At 46.4% G+C, this 20,196-nt stretch overlaps 1 protein-coding gene across 1 annotated transcript; it reads left to right on the forward strand.

The window, feature by feature from the left end:
• Positions 1-232: 232 nt before the first annotated feature.
• LOC139830306 (uncharacterized) lies at positions 233-15,352 on the forward strand. The gene is made up of 3 exons (XM_071818315.1): positions 233-469; positions 679-814; positions 15,066-15,352. Exons 1-3 carry the CDS (start codon positions 233-235, stop codon positions 15,350-15,352), a joined length of 660 nt encoding a protein of 219 aa, XP_071674416.1.
• Positions 15,353-20,196: the final 4,844 nt, after the last annotated feature.

Below are 20,196 nucleotides of genomic sequence, written 5' to 3' on the forward strand. Positions count from 1 at the left end.
CTCCAGTTCCACCAAGCGTCTCCCACCCAACTCCCCAACCGTCGCCCCCTCAGGCTGATCCATCTCCCCCACCTGCCGCAAACACTCCACCGGAAATAATTCCGGTTAGCAGCGGGCATGCGGGCGAAGAAGATCCTAAGGCCAAATGCCCTGCCCAAGAAGAGGCGGAAAAACAAGGCCAAGGAGAGGTTGAAGTAACTTCTTCCGAGAAAGCTGGAGAGGCGGCGGCGACATGGTCGTTTTTCCGAAGAACTTTGGAGATCCGGCTGACACCACTTCCACCCCCAAGGCGTATGCCACTAAGTTTTTCAACAAGCTGACTGAAGCGGAGAAGTGGGAGCTTGAACAAGACCTGCTCAACGCCATGCTGAACAACGCCTGGGGGAAGCCTGATTCCAGGACATCGGAAATCCAGGACTTCAAGAAAAACGTTGGCCAGTTCTGCGATCAACTTATCTGCAAGCAAAAGGTACTCCCCAGCAGCCCCCAAGCATGTAGGCGGAAACTCAAAAAGTAGTTAGCGCTTAGATGCTTAGAGAAAGATTACTTCCGGGAAAGTTTTTTAGAATGGACTAGTAGCCCCCAAGCATTATGGCGGAAAAGTTCCGGCAATGATGCTTTAAAAGAAACCACTTCTACAGGCGGAATTTTTACTCCTGCACTGTTTAAATTTTACAGGAACAGCAGGCGCTGCACTACGAGCTGCACAAGAACATTGCCCTGCAGCGCCGCGTTACTCTGAGTCAGGCGGAAAATATCCGGACCCTGAAGGATGAAAATGCAGAACTTGCTAAACAACTGGCGGATGCCCAAGGTTGGTTTCCGCCTTCTTCGTCATTAACCAAATTCCGACTTTAGATTTGCTGTTAACTTATGTTATTATAGGCGCATCCTCCTCCCTTGCAACAGCTTCGTCTGAACTTGAGAACCTGCGCTCCTCGTACCAAGAGTTGGAGACGAAACTAAAGGAGGCGGATCTTAAAAGGGAGCAGGCCGAAAAGCAGCTGGCGGAGAGAAACTCCGAGCATATCAGGGAAAAGGGCGAGCTGGAGCTGAAAAAGAATGCTGATAGCGAGACCATCAGGAGGCAGCAAAAAGAGCTCAATGGACTCCGGAAATATATGGAGACGGCGGAGAAACACTGGGACTTGCTCAATGAGAACATCTTGGGTATGATATCGGAACCTTGTCAAGATGTTTGCTCCGATTTTCTTTACTTTGCGCTCAAATTGCGTGCTTATATCCTGATTATCCTTTATGCAGAGCCGCTTGGGTACCCGGAACAGCGCCGGAATTTGTTCCCACGGGACGACCTTCTGCAACTCGAGGGCGATGACTGCAAAGATCTCATCTCCGCCTCCCGCAAGATATGATATAACTTGAACATCAAGAGGAGCCGCACTTGCGACGTGCGCAAGCTTATTGGTAAGATGGATGTTCTGCCGGAGCTGGTGACAGATCTGCAAGCATCTTCAGCCCGAGGCGCAGCTGCAATGGCCTTGACCATGTGCCTAGCACATACTCCGGGTCTTGAACTTGATGAAGTGACCACGGGCGTTCCTCCGGATGCGGATGTCGGCGCGCTGCTTGATGCAGTGAGCGGCTACGACACCCGTATCGCGCGCAGGATCCGGCACGAGGAATTCTACGACAAGGTCGTCCTCCCTGCAGACGAGCCCTTAGAAGCGGAACTTCAAGAGGAACTCGAGGCCAAGGCGCGACCTGCGGAATCCGGAACCCAGTTTACCTGGACCAGCTCCAAGGATGCTCCCCAAGAGGAACCCAAGACCAGCACCGCTGCTTCGGAAGAGAAAGAAAGTGAAGAAGACGTGTCTTCTCCGGCCGAAGGCGCCAAGGAACAGGATCCAGAGGGCAAGACTTCTCCGGCTAAGGGGGAGTGAAACTTTTATTCCTGCGGGAAAAACAATGCATCATTTTGGCCCCAGCGAGGGTTTGTAATAAGACTTTAAATTCTTAAGTAGCTAGGAACGAAACGATTATGCATGGGGCGGAAACACTTATCCTGCTATCCGTTAAATATTATGTGCATGTTTCATTTTATGTCGGAAAGCAAGTGCTGACTTCGTTATTTTCCGGCTTGCCCGCTTGACCTTCCACGAGCCGGAAAACCTTAGCCGGAAACGCTCGCCAGCGGCGACGAAGCCCAATGGCAGTCCGTCCATAACCGCGGAAACAAGCCCCCAAGCATAGGTGCCGGAAATCGCTACTAGGAATCCACGAGTTCGCAACAGATAATAACTTAATCAGAAAACTTAAGCTTACGTCCTATAGGACGATTTTGAAAATCACAACTTTCATACACGCCTAGGCGGAAATATCCAGCTCTGCGGTTTTAGTCGGAAAAACATACACGATCTAAAATGAACAAGTAAAGGAGGTAAAAGACTCAAAGAGTGAACCATAAGCTTTATTTCATTGATCATGTATAACTATTACAGAGTTTATAACTCGGAAAAAATATGCTAAGTGTAGAAAGGACGTAGCTGTGCGATATTCCAAGGGCGATCTGTTTCATCGTAGATGTCATCCGGATCCTCACGCTTGCGTTTCCGGTGCCGATTAAGCAGGTCTATCCCTTAGCTCGCGGAAATCAACAAGGTAGTACGACCCGTTATGAAGCACTTTGCTAACGACGAAGGGTCCTTCCCATGGAGATTGCAGCTTATGGTCTTTCACCTGTCGAAGGCGGAGGACCAGGTCTCCTGCCATAAAGGAGCGTTTCCGAACTCGACGGCTTGTGATAGCGTCGGAGCTTCGCTGGTAGATGGCGGAACGCTGGTCAGCTAAGTTCCGAGCTACCTCGATCAGGTCCACACATAGCTCTCGGGCCTCGTCAGCTGTTTCTTCATTGTAGGCGGAAACTCGCGGTGAGTCGTGGATGATGTCGGAGGGAAGCACGGCTTCGGATCCGTATACCAGGAAAAATGGGGTAAATCCTGTTGATCTGTTAGGGGTAGTTCGTAAACTCCACAAAACAGCTTCCAACTCGTCAGCCCAAGCTCCGGCTGCTCGTCGCAGCGGTTCTTCAAGGCGCGGCTTAATTCCTGATAATATTAGACCGTTAGCCCGTTCAACCTGACCGTTAGATTGTGGATGAGCCACCGATGCAAGGTCCAATCGGATCCCCATTGTGTCACAATAATCCCTTAACTCTCCCTGAGCGAAGTTTGTGCCATTATCTGTGATTATGCTGTGTGGGATGCCGAATCTCATCACGAGGCTGCAGACGAATTTTAGTGCCGTAGCACCGTCGGCTTTTCTCACTGGCTTAGCCTCGATCCATTTGCTGAACTTGTCAACAGCGACCAAGAGGTACTCAAAACCGCCAGGAGATGATCTTTTTAACTTACCAACCATATCGAGCCCCCAGACCGCAAATGGCCAGGTGATAGGTATGGTCTTCAGCTCTTGGGCTGGAGCGTTTGGTTGAGTAGCGTAGTACTGACAACCTCGGCAGGTCTTGACTATTTTGTCAGCGTCTTCTTTAGCTGTGAGCCAGTAGAAACCTAACCGAAAAGCTTTTGCAACGAGTGATCTGGGAGCGGCATGATGCCCGCAATCCCCTGCGTGGATCTCTCTAAGGATTTCAATGCCATCTTGATTGGAGACGCATTTAAGAAATACCCCTGCTGCACTTCGTTTGTAGAGCTGTCCATCAACTATTGTGTAGGTTCTTGCTCGTCTGACGATCTATCGTGCGAGGACCTCGTCCTCTGGCAACTTTTGATCGATGAGGTAGTCCAGGAAAGGCTGTGTCCAAGCCGGAATGATAGCCATCACTTCCCTAGCCGGAGACACTGCCACATCTGGGTTTTCCGGGTTAGCGCCCTTAACTGAGGGTATCCGGAGATGCTCCAGGAAAATGCCAGGCGGAATTTGTTTCCTGCCGGATCCGAGCTTGGATAGCATGTCTGCCGCTGTGTTGTCGTCTCTTCTGACGTACTTGACTTCGTATCTGAGGAAGCACTTGGCGAGCTCATCAACTTCGTCTCTGTAGGCCGCCATGACGGAATTTCTGGCGTTCCAGGTTCCGGCTACTTGTTGTGCCACCAGGTCGGAATCTCCACAGCATATGATGTGCTTGATCCCAATTTCCTTAGCGATGCGCAGACCGTGTAGTAGAGCCTCATATTCCGCCATGTTGTTAGTAGCTTCGAAGTGGATCTGCAGAACATACTGCAGTTCTTCTCCGGTAGGGGACTTCAGGGTGACTCCGGCTCCTGAGCCTTGATGCTGCTTGGATCCATCGAAGTGCATGACCCATGTTTCTGGTTCCGGCTCCAGACTTGCATCCGGAGCTTCTGTCCAATCTGCGACGAACTCTGCCAAGACTTGGGATTTAACCGCAGTCCTGGGCTTATAAGCGATGTCGAAGGCGGATAATTCGATGCCCCATTTAGCCGTACGTCCTGTTGCGTCAGCGTTGTTGAGAATTGTAGACAGCGGAGCCTTGCTCACGGCATTCTTCGGGATGCTCTTGGAAATAGTGCCTCAACTTCCGGCTACCCAGGAACACTCCATAGGCTAGCTTCTGAAAGTGAGGGTACCTTTGTTTTGACTCCGTCAGCACCTCGCTAATGTAGTAGACTGGTCTTTGGACGTCATATTCATGACCTTCTTCCTTTCGCTCCACCACGATGACGAGGCTGATGACTTTGTTGGTAGCTGCCAGATAAAGGAGCATTGGCTCTGACTCTGCTGGAGCTGCCAAGATAGGTGGGGAGGTGAGAATTTCCTTCAACCCTCGAAGAGCTGCGTCAGCTGCGTCGTCCCAGACAAATTTGTCTGTTTTCTTCAGCAACTTGTACAGAGGTAGCGCCTTCTCGCCAAGACGGCTAACAAACCTACTGATTGCTGCAACACAACCAGTTAGTCGTTGCACATCTTTGAGACATGTTGGCCTTTTGATGCACAGGATTGCCTTGATCTTTTCCGGGTTAACCTCAATGCCTCTGTGAGAGACTATGAAGCCAAGGAGTTTTCCGGCTGGTACGCCAAAGACGCACTTCAGCGGATTCAACATCATCTTGTACCTACGGAGGTTGTCAAAGGTTTCTGTGAGGTCGCTGATCAAGTCGGATCCTTTCCGGGTCATGACCGCGATGTCGTCGACGTAAGCGTGCACGTTCCGGCCAATTTGGTCCTTCAGGCACCGCTGCATCGTACGTTGGTAGGTAGCACCTGCATTTTTCAAACCAAAGGGCATAGTAACATAGCAGTAAGTACCGAACGGGGTAATGAATGAAGTCGCCTTTTGGTCGGATTCCTTCATCCGGATCTGATGATACCCGGAATACGCATCAAGAAAACACAGAAGTTCCGCCCCCGCTGTCGAATCAATGACTTGGTCAATGCGCGGCAAGGGGAACGGATCCTTCGGGCAATGTTTGTTCAAGCCAGAGTAATCGATGCACATTCTTAGTATTTCAGTGTTCTTTTTGGGTACAAGGACGGGATTCGCGACCCAATCGGTATGGATAACTTCCATTACAAAACCTGCTTCTAGTAACTTTGCTAGTTCCATTCCTATGGCGCGGCGCTTCTTATCTCCAAAGCGTCGCATAGCTTGCTTCACTGGTTTGGCCCCCGGATTTATGTTGAGGTAGTGCTCGGCGAGTTCCCTAGGTACTCCGGACATGTTAGAAGGTTGCCATGCGAAGATATCCATGTTGGCGCGGAGGAACTCGACGAGCGCGCTTTCCTATTTGGGGTCCCATGTTGGCTCCGACTGAAACCTGCTTGGAAGAGTCACCTGGAATGAGGTCATGCTTCTTGGTTTCTATCGCGGGCTTGAAGGAGGTTTTCTGCTCGGAGATCTGCTTCTTGGTGGTTTGCATCTCAGTCGGATCCACCGCGGCTCTGTAGCCTTTCAGCTCTTCTCCGGATATCACAGACTCTGCGAAGGCGGCTTCGCCTAACTCGCACTCATGAGCCTTTTTGTAGTCTCCGGATACGGTAATCATACCTTTAGGACCCGGAATCTTGAGCTTTTTGTAAATGTAGCACGCTCTTGCGTGGAACTTGTGGTAGGTGGGCCTGCCGAAGATGACGTGGTAGGAGCTCTTGAAGGGCACAACTTCAAACGTGATCTTCTCTTCGCGGAAATTATGAACATCGCCAAAAGCCACGGGAAGTGTGATGCTGCCGAGGGAGTTTGCCTTCTTACCCGGAACCACACCATGAAACTCAGTGGTGCTGTGTTTGAGCTGTTCCTTGGTGAGGTTCATCCGCTCTAGAGTCTCCAGGTACATGATGTTCAAACTGGCTCCACCATCCATGAGGCACTTGGAGAAGTCATACCCGTCTATGCGGGGACTTACAACCAAGGCGTAGCATTCCTTTGGCACAATTGCGGGATGATCCTTCCGATCAAATGTGCACGGAATTTCCGACCACCTGACGTACTGCGGCACAGCCGGAACTATGGCGTTCAGGATCCGGGTAGCTGACTTGGAGGCACGTACTGTTGGGGTTCCGAGGAAAGTGTGGTAAGCCCCCATGCTCTTTTTGTCGAATGGATTGGATTTACCTGCGGCTCCTGCCTTGGGATCCGGCGAGTTATCATCCTCATCCATCGCCTCGGAACTATCGTCCTCCTTGTCTTTGTTCTTGCCCTTGCCACCTTTTCCGCGAGGGCGGTGCTTCCGGGCGCGCTTGTATCCGGCCTCCGGGTCGTTCTTTAGATCATTGACCCACTTGCAGTTGCGGTTGGTATGAGTGGACTTCCCTGTAACCGGATCCAGATGGGCCAGGCAGGGCATGTCTCTGTACTCCTCATAGGTTTGCGGGGCGCGGGATCCGGCAGCAGTGACCTCGGAGGTATCTTTGCCGACCCTGCCGGCTCCGCCTCCGCGTCCGCGTCCTCTTCCGCCTCCTGGACCTCCGCGTTGAAACGCCATGGCGACCATCTCGGATCCGCCACTCTTCTGGTCATCAGGGTTCTTGCGCTTATGGCTGCTGCTGCCGCCGTTGTCACGGTTCTTCTTTTGTTGATGCAGGGGGATTGCTGTGGCTGCGAGGTCACCGCCTGCGTCGTCATCGGCGGCAGTGTGGTCGCTGGCGATGGTGATCATGTCGTCCAACGTCAGTTGGTTTGCATTGACCATGCAAGTTAGCTTGTGTCGCAACAATCCTCCTCGCTGCAAGCCCCCAATGAAAGCGTGCATTGCTGTGCGGTTGTCGACGTTCTCGCACTCGTTTCTGCATGCCAACCATCGGGTGAGGAAGTTCCTCGATGTTTCGCCCTTCTTCTGGATGCATGCCTGCAGGTCGCTTGTTGTGGCAGGTCTCTTGTAGGTGCCCCTGAAGTGTTTCTCAAAAGCGTTCTTCAGGTCAAACCAGCAAAAGATGGAGTTCTTCTCAAGGTCGCTGAGCCAGATCCGGGCTGGACCTACAAGGTACAACTGAAGCATGCGGCAGGCGATGTTAGGGGTTCCTCCGGTGAAGGTTACAGCATTATAGTAATCCTCAATCCAGGTATCCGGCCTTTCGGTGCCATCATAATGCTTCAGATTTCCGGGTAGCTTGAGGTTCATCCTTGGCTTTGGTTCCTCTCGAATCATCCTGCCAAAGCATCGGTTCTGTACTCGTTAAGGCGGTCCCGCGCGTCGCGCGAGCCGTGGCGAGGAGATTTTGAGCGAGAGCGAGATCTCCGGCCATTGCCTCCGCCTCCACCTCCGCCGCCACCGCTAGGTGGTGGTGAGGGAGACCTGCGAGGTGGGCGGTCTGACCTCTTGCTTCCGCCATCTGAATCTCCTCGGCCTTCCTGGTGCTGGCTCCGGCTCCTGTGGCTGCCTTCGCCTTGGCGCTGGCTGCCCTGGTCGTTCCGGCGAGGCTCGGATCACGGCTCGGCGAGGCTCGGGTCCCGGCCGGCGAGGTTCTGGACCGCGGTCCTCATTCCGACTCCTCCTGGGCTCGGGCTCATGAACAATGTTCTGGTTCCGGCGAGGTTCCGGCGAGCGCTCCCTGTTTCTGTTTCTTGGTAGCACGTTGTCGCGGATAACAATCCCACCATGCCCTGGGGGCCTGGTGTTTCCGGCTGGACTACGGCGGCGAGGGGGTCGCGGGTAACCGTTGGGCGGAGGAGAGGGGTTGCGGTATTTGTCTCGTCCAGAGTACATCACATCCTTTCCCTTTCTTGGATCTGACGGTGGCGTCTTTGATGGTACGGGGATTGGATTTGGGTGTTCCCTGGCTTTCCTTCTGCGCTCCGAGGATCCGGTGTGTGATTCGTCATCGGGTCGCCGATCAGCGCGGGCGTCCTTCTGCGCTGTAGATATACAGATATCCGGATTGGATTCCAACCTGCGCGAAGTATCCGCCTTGCTTTGCTGCTGCATTGCTGAAGCGACGAGTGTGCGAAGATAGTTGATATCAACCTCTTCGTCCTTCTTCTGCAGTAGTTCCGCAGCTTTTAGCATGTTGTCCTTTGGGGTTTCCAGCGGCTGGTGCTCTGCGGGCGTGTTGAAGGGTATCCTGCGAGGCGGAATTGCTTCTCTAACAATTCGATCGGCCTCCGCCTGCGCATAGATCATCTTTACTTCCCACTCAGCCCTCATGCTCTTGACTTGCTCGAGTGTGGCAGCAATCTCGCGGTCTGTCTGTCGAAGTTTTCCGCCCGTGCTGCATGATCTGCCCTCCCTACCTTTAACGCAGCTTCGGTATCGGCGAGCTTCTTGGCTGTGGCCAGCATCTCCTTTCTGGTGGTTTCTAGAGCCTCCAGATCTGCGGCGTCGCCCGGGGTTATAGGTGTGTTAAGAACTGCTCGCGCGGCCACCTCCTCTGCTGACAGGATTTCCTCCGAGGAAGAATCCCTTTGGGGTCGTACCCGAGATATTGGAGATCCTTGTTGGGATGGTTGAGGGTCAGATTGGCTGGTTGGTTCTTCAGATCCAGTTTGTCCCAGCGCTGCTACCGTTGCGAGAACACCTTAGGCTGGGCGGAGTCGACTTCAGGCTGATCACTGTATCCGTATTCCCTTATCTTGCGAACGAAGTCATCAGACTCCATGGAGGGGGTATCTCCGGAAATTGGGCTCAGGTTGCCCAGAATCGACTCTTCAACCGGAGTCTCGCTCTCTCCGACAAGCTCAGCCTGATCCGGATCCGCGTTGTGTTCCGGTGCCTCTTCCTGCTCAGGACCAGCTCCGTCTTCTTGAGGGGCGGTTCCGGCGGTATGGGCCAAGAAGTGTACGAAGTGGCACCTCTGCTTTTCTAACACCTGGGAGACCCAGGCGGATCTGCATTGGTCTTCCACCTTTATTTCCTGCTCAGGGGCGGATTGGGTGGGCTTTGAAATTTCCAGATCCAAGGCGGAATCTTCCTTGGGAAGCTCCTGCGTCTTAGATCGGATCTTCGCGACAGCGTCCAGCTCTGCGGCGGTCGCGTCTGCGTTACTTACCAGTGGGTTTCCGTCGGAATCGACGGTTTCCCCGATGAAGATGTGTATGCCGCCAATTGGGACGATGGAGAGCTTGACGGGGTTTGTCCTAGCTGGAATCCAGCACTCATCCGGAGGGACGATCGGCAGATTCCCGGCGTAAAGGACGCGTCCCACAGCGATGGTGTCGTCGTAGCTTCCCATGGCGGAACCCTCCCGGTTCCGGCCTCCAGACGCCACAGGCCCCACGGTGGGCGCCAACTGTCATTGCCTAATCAACGGTACCCCGGAGGAGGGATCCTCACGAGGGGGAGAAGAAGTAGGGGCCATAGGGCGGAGTGCTCTCGGGACGGTGGTACGCGAGTTACCCAGCTTCGGAACACCTGCACGATGACAGGGCCTACTGCTGCTTATCTGGTATTATCTGGGCGCTTTCGCGTTGTTACAATGAGTTGTGGTTGTCCCTCTAGGGGTCCCGGGATCCGGCTTATAAAGGCGCACGGATCTAGGGTTTACATGGAGAGTCCTAGCCGGATTACAGATAGCCTAGCTACGGTACAATATCTTGCCGTGCACGTCACGGATCCGCCTTCCATACACGTCGTACTGGATCCGGGTTCCTCATGGGCCTCCATGGATCCGGGTTACTCCTAAGGTCGGTATGGATCCGGCCTGCTGATCCTGGGCTGGACTTCTTCCTTCATGATCAACAGCAACTGGGCCGCCCGATGGGCCACATGCCTCATCACCGTCTGTGGGCCACCCGGGCTTGCCGGATCTTGGCACTGTCGATGGTACACCCATGAAGTATACCCACAACACCTCTATTCCTAGAAAGCTAGAGGATGGTTGGGAGCCCATCATTAAGATGAAGGTTAAAGATTTTGATTGTAATGCTTTATGTGATCTTGGTGCAAGTATTTCTGTTATGCCTAAGAAAATTTATAATATGCTTGACTTGCCACCGCTGAAAAATTGTTATTTGGATGTTAATCTTGCTGATCATTCTACAAAGAAACCTTTGGAAAAAGTTGATAATGTTCGCATTACCGTTAACAATAACCTTGTCCCCGTTGATTTTGTTGTCTTGGATATTGAATGCAATGCATCTTGTCCCATTATATTGGGAAGACCTTTTCTTCGAACTGTTGGTGCTATCATTGATATGAAGGAAGGTAATATAAAATATCAATTTCCTCTCAAGAAAGGTATGGAACACTTCCCTAGAAAGAGAATGAAGTTACCTTTTGATTCTATTATGAGAACAAATTATGATGTTGACACTTCGTCTCTTGATAATACTTGATACACACTTTCTGCGCCTAGCTGAAAGGCGTTAAAGAAAAGCGCTTATGGGAGACAACCCATGTTTTTTACCTACAGTACTTTGTTTTTATTTTGTGTCTTGGAAGTTGTTTACTACTGTAGCAACCTCTCCTTATCTTAGTTTTGTGTTTTGTTGTGCCAAGTTAAGCCGTTGATAGAAAAGTAAGTACTAGATTTGGATTACTGCGCAGTTCCAGATTTCTTTGCTGTCACGAATCTGGGTCCACCTCCCTGTAGGTAGCTCAGAAAATTAAGCCAATTTACGTGCATGATCCTCAGATATGTACGCAACTTTCATTCAATTTGGGCATTTTCATTTGAGCAAGTCTGGTGCCATTTTAAAATTCGTCAATACAAACTGTTCTATTTTGACAGATTCTGCCTTTTATTTCGCATTGCCTCTTTTGCTATGTTGGATGAATTTCTTTGATCCACTAATGTCCAGTAGCATTATGCAATGTCCAGAAGTGTTAAAAATGATTGTGTCACCTCTGAATATGTTAATTTTTATTGTGCACTAACCCTCTAATAAGTTGTTTCGAGTTTGGTGTGGAGGAAGTTTTCAAGGATCAAGAGAGGAGTATGATGCAACATGATCAAGGAGAGTGAAAGCTCTAAGCTTGGGGATGCCCCGGTGGTTCACCCCTGCATATTCTAAGAAGACTCAAGCGTCTAAGCTTGGGGATGCCCAAGGCATCCCCTTCTTCATCGACAACATTATCAGGTTCCTCCCCTGAAACTATATTTTTATTCCATCACATCTTATGTGCTTTTCTTGGAGCGTCGGTTTGTTTTTGTTTTTGTTTTGTTTGAATAAAATGGATCCTAGCATTCACTTTATGGGAGAGAGACACGCTCCGCTGTAGCATATGGACAAGTATGTCCTTAGTTTCTACTCATAGTATTCATGGCGAAGTTTCTCCTTCGTTAAATTGTTATATGGTTGGAATTGGAAAATGATACATGTAGTAATTGCTATAAATGTCTTGGGTAATGTGATACATGGCAATTGTTGTGTTCATGATTAAGCTCTTGCATCATATGCTTTGCACCCATTAATGAAGAAATACATAGAGCATGCTATAATTTGGTTTGCATATTTGGTTTCTCTAAGGTCTAGATAATTTCTAGTATTGAATTTGAACAACAAGGAAGACGGTGTAGAGTCTTATAATGTTTTCAATATGTCTTTTATGTGAGTTTTGCTGCACCGGTTCATCCTTGTGTTTGTTTCAAATAAGCCTTGCTAGCCTAAACCTTGTATCGAGAGGGAATACTTCTCATGCATCCAAAATACTTGAGCCAACCACTATGCCATTTGTGTCCACTATACCTACCTACTACATGGTATTTTCCACCATTCCAAAGTAAATTGCTTGAGTGCTACCTTTAAAATTCAATCATTCACCTTTGCAATATATAGCTCATGGGATAAATAGCTTAAAAACTATTGTGGTATTGAATATGTAATTATGCACTTTATCTCTTATTAAGTTGCTTGTTGTGCGATAACCATGTTCACTGGGGATGCCATCAACTATTCATTGTTGAATTTCATGTGAGTTGCTATGCATGTCCGTCTTGTCTGAAGTAAGAGAGATCTACCACCTTATGATTAAGCATGCATATTGTCAGAGAAGAACATTGGGCCGCTAACTAAAGCCATGATCCATGGTGGAAGTTTCAGTTTTGGACATATATCCTCAATCTCAAATGAGAAAATTATTAATTGTTGTTACATGCTTATGCATAAAAGAGGAGTCCATTATCTGTTGTCTATGTTGTCCCGGTATGGATGTCTAAGTTGAAGAATAATCAATAGCGAGGAATCCAATGCGAGCTTTCTCCTTAGACCTTTGTACAGGCGGCATAGAGGTAATCCTTTGTGACACTTGGTAAAAACATGTGCATTGTGATGATCCGGTAGTCCAAGCTAATTAGGACAAGGTGCGGGCACTATTAGTACACTATGCATGAGGCTTGCAACTTGTAAGATATAATTTACATGATACATATGCGTTATTACTACCGTTGACAAAATTGTTTCATGTTTTCAAAATCAAAGCTCTAGCACAAATATAGCAATCGATGCTTTTCCTCTATGGAGGACAATTCTTCTACTTTCAATGTTGAGTCAGTTCACCTATTTCTCTCCACCTCAAGAAGCAAACACTTGTGTGAACTGTGCATTGATTCCTACATATTTGCTTATTGCACTTATTATATTACTCTATGTTGACAATATCCATGAGATATACATGTTACAAGTTGAAAGCAACCGCTGAAACTTAATCTTCTTTTGTGTTGCTTCAATGCCTTTACTTTGAATTATTGCTTTATGAGTTAACTCTTATGCAAGACTTATTGATGCTTGTCTTGAAGTGCTATTCATGAAAAGTCTTTGCTATATGATTCACTTGTTTACTCATGTCATATACATTGTTTTGATCGCTGCATTCACTACATATGCTTTATAAATAGTATGATCAAGATTATGATGGCATGTCACTCCAGAAATTATCTGTGTTATCGTTTTACCTGCTCGGGACGAGCAGAACTAAGCTTGGGGATGCTGATACGTCTCCGACGTATCGATAATTTCTTATGTTCCATGCCACTTTATTGATGTTATCTACATGTTTTATGCACACTTTATGTCATATTCGTGCATTTTCTGGAACTAACCTATTAACAAGATGCCGAAGTGCCGATTCTTTGTTTCTGCTGTTTTTGGTTTCAGAAATCCTAGTAAGGAAATATTCTCGGAATTGGACGAAATCAACGCCCAGGGGCCTATTTTTCCACGAAGCTTCCAGAAGTCCGAAGACGAAACGAAGTGGGGCCACAGGTTGCCCAAACCCTAGGGCGGCGCGGCCCCCCCTTGGCCGCGCCGGCCTATGGTGTGGGGCCCCTGTGCCCCCTCCTGACTTGCCCTTCCGCCTACTTAAAGCCTCCGTGACGAAACCCCCGGTCACAGAGAGCCACGATACGGAAAACCTTCCAGAGACGCCGCCAACGCCGATCCCATCTCGGGGATCCGGGAGATCGCCTCCGGCACCCTGCCGGAGAGGGGAATCATCTCCCGGAGGACTCTACGCCGCCATGGTCGCCTCCGGTGTGATGTGTGAGTAGTCTACCCCTGGACTATGGGTCCATAGCAGTAGCTAGATGGTTGTCTTCTCCCCATTGTGCTATCATTGTCGGATCTTGTGAGCTGCCTAACATGATCAAGATCATCTATCTGTAATTCTATATGTTGCGTTTGTTGGGATCCGATGAATAGAGAATACTTGTTATGTTGATTATCAAAGTTATATCTATGTGTTGTTTATGATCTTGCATGCTCTCCGTTACTAGTAGATGCTCTGGCCAAGTAGATGCTTGTAACTCCAAGAGGGAGTATTTATGCTCGATAGTGGGTTCATGCCTGCATTGACACAGGGACTGATGTGAGAAAGTTTTAAGGTTGTGTTGTGCTGTTGCCACTAGGGATAAAACATTGATGCTATGTCTAAGGATGTAGTTGTTGATTACATTACGCACCATACTTAATGCAATTGTCTGTTGTTAGCAACTTAATACTGGAGGGGGTTCGGATGATAACCTGAAGGTGGACTTTTTAGGCATAGATGCATGCTGGATGGCGGTCTATGTACTTTGTCGTAATGCCCAATTAAATCTCACTATACTCATCATGATATGTATGTGCATGGTCATGCCCTCTTTATTTGTCAATTGCCCAACTGTAATTTGTTCACCCAACATGCTGTTTATCTTATGGGAGAGACACCTCTAGTGAACTGTGGACCCCGGTCCAATTCTCTTTACTGAAATACAATCTACTGCAATTTTTACTGTTTTCTGCAAACAATCATCTTCCACACAATACGGTTAATCCTTTGTTACAGCAAGCCGGTGAGATTGACAACCTCACTGTTTCGTTGGGGCAAAGTACTTTGGTTGTGTTGTGCAGGTTCCACGTTGGCGCCGGAATCCCTGGTGTTGCGCCGCACTACATCCCGCCGCCATCAACCTTCAACGTGCTTCTTGGCTCCTCCTGGTTCGATAAACCTTGGTTTCTTTCTGAGGGAAAACTTGCTGCTGTGCGTATCATACCTTCCTCTTGGGGTTCCCAACGAACGTGTGAGTTACACGCCATCAGCAACCTACGCAACAGGCTATTAACCATGCACCTGGGACAGTTATTCTTCCAAGTAGGGGACAGGTCAATTACCAGGCAATACTTAGAGCTCAAGGAGTCCACTTTTCTGATGGAGTTGAACCAACTCTTAATAGGTTGGTTGACAGTCCAATGTCTGCTTGGAATGATATGTTGTCAGAAAATAGTTCAAGTTCAACTGAGACTCTGCAGATAATAACTGGTGATGAGGATGTTGCTGAATCCTCAGCTCAGGGTGCTGCTAGGGCCCTGGCTCGGTCTGGTCAGCATGATTCAGAGGAGGAGATACCTCCAACATTCTTGATTGCAAGAGCAGTTCTTATAGATATGCAACAGCCAAATATTTTCAATACTGCCAAGTCCCTATGGGGAGCTGTGTTGCCACCTATCAGTACTATCAAGACATTCATGTCTGACAAGGAAAGTATGTATGAGCAGTATGAGTAGTGTGAACATGAGGTTAATATAATGGGCCGGAGAGTTGCTAGGAAGCTTTGTTTTGATGCACCCCCTGCTGATAATGTCTTAGTTCCTTATGAAGCACCTGCCTTGGATGAAATAAGCTATGAGTCGTTGGTGATCAACACTACTCCGACGGTTAAGCGCACTAGATCTGTCAAGAAGATGGTGAAAGTTACTATTGATGTCCGTCGTAGCCCAAGAAACAATATTTACAAAGGGTTTAAAGTTGACATGCCCACAGATACAATGAAGAAACAGTCTAAAGTGAAGAATTGTGTTATACCTGATGCTTCTGACAAAACTTGGACTGTCTCGGACAGTGTTGAAACTCCAACTAAACAGCTACCAGTACCAGTGCTGCAAAAAAATTGGCGTGACTATATGTGGCATCCCATCTGAAGAATTGGAGAAGGACAAGCTGGAAAATCGGACTCTGATGATGAAGTCTAGGTGCTGCAGCCGCATCTGCTTAATAAAGTCGTTCATGATATTTGTTATAAGACTTTAAATTTATTTTCATTCGGAAGTATCTAGGATTTTATTACAGGTTGTTCTGTGTGTCTATTTTCCTTTCAAGAGACTCTATTTTATTCCGATCATATGAACTCAAATCTTAGGCAATGGAATATTTTATGTTGGAATATTAGGGGCATAAACTCGGATGATAAGCACAATGCTCTGCGTACTCACATTGAATCCTCTGGATGTGCGATAGTTTGTCTGCAAGAAACGAAAAGAGATAACTTTGATCATTCTTATATTAGGAAATTCTTTCCGAAAAGGTTAGACAAATTTATATACTTTCCTTCTGATGGTAATGCTGGAGGTCTCATTGTCATTTGGAATAGTGCTATATTTAAAGGGGAATTGATACAAAATCTAGCCTGGGCTACAACTATTAAATTTATATCAACCCAGTCAAGTAGCTCTTGGTTTTTGTCTAATATATATGGTCCATGTACTGGTGAGGACATAAATAGCTTTGTTCAGTGGTTATATGATCTGCATATTGATGATTCAAAAAATTGGATTCTCATGGGTGACTATAATTTCTATTGATCACATAATGATAGAAACGGAGGGGGAGGTAATGTAGATGATATGTTGCTATTCAATGACATTATCAGAGCTCAAAGTTTGATTGATTTGCCATTAAATGGGGCTACCTTTACATGGTCCAATATGCAAACTGAACCTCTTATGGAAAGGTTGGATTGGTTTCTCACTTCTAATAATTGGACATCGGCATTTCCTAATACTTCTGTACAGACTTTAGCAAGACCAGTTTCAGATCATACTCCTTGTCTGATATCTATTCAATCATCTATACCAAGAAGTAAGGTGTTCAGATTCGAAATTTTGTGGGTGCAACATCCGGGGTTTAAGGAAACAGTTCAGGCAGCTTGGCAGATAAATGTTAGGAAATCTAATGCAGCAGCAACTATTAATGCTAAATTGAAGAATGTGAGAAGAGCACTTAAAAAATGGAGTAAGTCTATTTCAAAGTTATCTCTTCTTATTGAAAACTGTGAGAAAGTTCTTCAACAGGTGGATGATTTGGAACAAAGGAGATACCTTACTTTACCAGAAAGAAATTTCAGAAGAATCTTGAAAGCTCACATCATTAGATTGTTATCTTATAAGCAACAATATTGGGAAAAAAGATGTACGGAAAGATGGATTAAATTTGGAGACGAGAATTCTAAGTTTTTTCATATAATTGCAACAGAAAGGCACAGGAAAAATGCAATTGCAGCTATAACTAAAGCAGATGGTCAGATCATAACTGAACATGAAGGGAAAGCCCATGCATTATTTCAGGCATACAAGCTCAGACTGGGAATATCTGAAGTTCACAATATGAGGTTTAATTTACATGAATTATTCACTCCATTGGAGGGGTTGAATGTGATCTCGGCTCCTTTTTATAAAGAAGAAATTGATAAAGTCATTCAACACATTCCTTTGGATAAAGCTCCAGGACCGGATGGATTTAATGGCTGTTTCATAAAGAATTGTTGGAACATTGTTGCACCGGAATTTTAAAGCTGTGTCAAGAGTTTGCTGAAGGAAAAGATTTTCTGGATAGTATTAATAATTCCCTCATAACTTTAATACCCAAGAAACAATCTCCATCTACAGTAAATTATTATAGGCCGATTTCCCTACTGAATTCTTGCCTCAAGTTGCTCACTAAATTACTTGTTGATAGGTTGCAACAATGGATTTTGAAACTAGTCAGTAAAAATCAATATGGTTTCATAAGGGGAAGAACAATTCAAGATTGTTTGGCTTGGGCTTTCGAATTTCTGCACCAATGTGAAGCTTCTAAGAGAGAGATTATTGTTCTGAAACTTGACTTTGAAAAGGCTTTCGATATGATTGAGCATGATACTATCCTGAATATTTTGCAGCATATGGGCTTGATGAGATGTGGCTGAAATGGATTAAATGTCTTCTCTCCTCTGGTCATTCTTCCATCCTTCTAAATGGAGTACCTGGAAAATCTTTTCATTGCAAGAGAGGAGTGAGACAAGGTGACCCTCTGTCTCCACTCCTCTTTGTAGCCGCTGCTGAATTACTACAAGTGATTATCAATAGAGAAATGCTTCAAGGGAGATTATCTTTACACATTCCTTGTGGAGGCTACTTCCCTATTATTCAGTACGCAGATGATACTATATTGGTTATGCAAGCAAATGATCATGAGCTGGCTCATTTAAAGAATATTCTTCTTGACTATGCTACATCTACAGGGTTAAAAATCAACTTTCAAAAGTCTAGCCTTGTGCCAATCAATATCCCTGCTCACAGAGCACAAGATTTAGCAACTATTTTTGGTTGTACTGTAGCTGCTATGCCATTCACTTACTTAGGGCTACCAATGGGAACCACCAAGCCCACAATGACTGATATGTTACCATTGGTGGACAGAATTGAAAGAAGGGTCTCCACTACAACACTACTTATGTCACATGCAGGGAAACTGACATATGTAAATGCAATTCTAACCTCTATTGCCATATATGCAATGTGCACTATTGAGATAAATCCCAAAATCATGGGGCACATAGAAAAAATAAGAAGAAGGGTTGTTTGGAGCAAAAGGACAGATGATGGAGAGAAATGTGTTACACTTGCTGCTTGGGACATGGTATGTAAGCCAAAAGGAAAAGGTGGTCTGGGTATCCTCAATATGAAAACTCAGAATCAATCCCTTCTTTTGAAATGTCTGGATAAATTTTACAACAAGAAAGATATTCAATGGGCCAATTTGATATGGGCTACTTATTATCAGAATACTGTTTCGCATGCCACTAACATTTGTGGATCATTTTGGTGGAAATCAGTAATGAAGCTTTCTCCTATTTTCAGAGGTATAGCAAATTGCAAAATTGGGCAAGGTGATACAGCTTTATTCTGGAAAGATGATTGGAATAATCAAATATTGCAAGACAAATACCCCTGCCTTTATTCTTACGTCCAGGATGAAGATATTTCTGTGAAGCAGTATGGTTCTCCGGATAATATTGCGGATATATTTCATTTTCCTTTATCTCCAGAAGCTTTTGAACAATATCAACAATTGCAGCAAGATGCTCAATTAATACAAATTGCTCATCCTAACAATGATGTTTGGTCTTACAAATGGGGAGATAAATATTCATCAAGAAAATACTACAAGTTTGTACACAGACTGATAGATCCTCCAATTCCCTTTTCTTGGATTTGGAAGTCAAAGCTTTGGCCAAAGCTGAAGGTTTTTGCTTGGTTCCTTCTGGCCGATCGTCTCAATACTAGGAACATGCTGAAAAGAAGGCACTTTAATATTGGTACCAGCTTTGTATGTCCACTATGCATCACAGGTGATGAAGAAACACTGGAGCATCTCTTCTTCTCATGCCCATTCAGCGTCACATGTTGGGAAAAATTAAATATCACATGGAATATAAGTGCCGGCAGATTTGATATGATTACTCAAGCAAGATCAAATTTTTGGGAGGGGCTTTTCTTTGAATTATTTATTATAACCGCTTGGGGCATTTGGAAGGAAAGAAATGATCTAATTTTTAAAGGCAAAGCACCCTCAAGGGATTCCTGGAAAGCTAGAGTTATAGCTGATCTATGACTTCTTAGGTTCAGGGTTAGCCAAAACCTGGAAAACACTATTTCTCTTTTCATAGACAGACTTTGATCCCTTTTTGTATCATGGGTGTATGCACCTAAAAATTATGTAAATATTGTGGCTGATTAATATAGTACCACAGTAGGAGCCTCTCCTACTGTTTTTGGTAAAAAAAGACTCAACAGCAACAATCATGAGGATTTCACTCTCCGCCATTGGTTATCATCAGCAGTCCCTGTCTTCCAGAGGAAGTCCCCGGAGCCATTGAAGACTCCTTGGAGTGAAGCGCGGACGCCCGCTGGAGCATTTGATCTGCTCCCAGCTTGATTCTTCCTCCATCTTCGCGCCCAAACAGACCTGCCCAGTAATGTAACAAGGAACAAATCATAGCAATAGTAACCAAAGGAGAACGGACAATAGCTTTCTCAAAGGTTATTTTGTTTCTTATATTCCAAATCCCCCAACAAATAGCAGAAAGAAGTAACATATGAAATCTTCTTCCTCGAGGATAAAAACGATAGAACCAAGCCACACTCTGCCATAAAGAAGAAGGACACAAAGATGTTCCCAAAAATCCCACCCAGGTTGCCCCAGATCACTTTAGCATTGGAGCATTCAAAGAAAAGATGAGTCATTGTTTCTTCCTGTTGACAAAATGAACAGAGAGGTGAACCACCCCATTTTCGCTTTTTAAGATTATCTC

Source organism: Lolium perenne, chromosome 4, assembly GCF_019359855.2.
Source record: "Lolium perenne isolate Kyuss_39 chromosome 4, Kyuss_2.0, whole genome shotgun sequence".
Taxonomy (NCBI): Eukaryota; Viridiplantae; Streptophyta; class Magnoliopsida; order Poales; family Poaceae; genus Lolium; species Lolium perenne.

Bases quoted from the DNA above. Each gene is read 5' to 3' on its own strand.
- LOC139830306 (XM_071818315.1), top strand. From the start codon at position 233: ATGGTCGTTTTTCCGAAGAACTTTGGAGATCCGGCTGACACCACTTCC. The intron at 470-678 runs GTACTCCCCAGC...TAAATTTTACAG, and splicing joins AACTTATCTGCAAGCAAAAG to GAACAGCAGGCGCTGCACTA. The intron at 815-15,065 runs GTTGGTTTCCGC...ATATGTTGTCAG, and splicing joins ACAACTGGCGGATGCCCAAG to AAAATAGTTCAAGTTCAACT.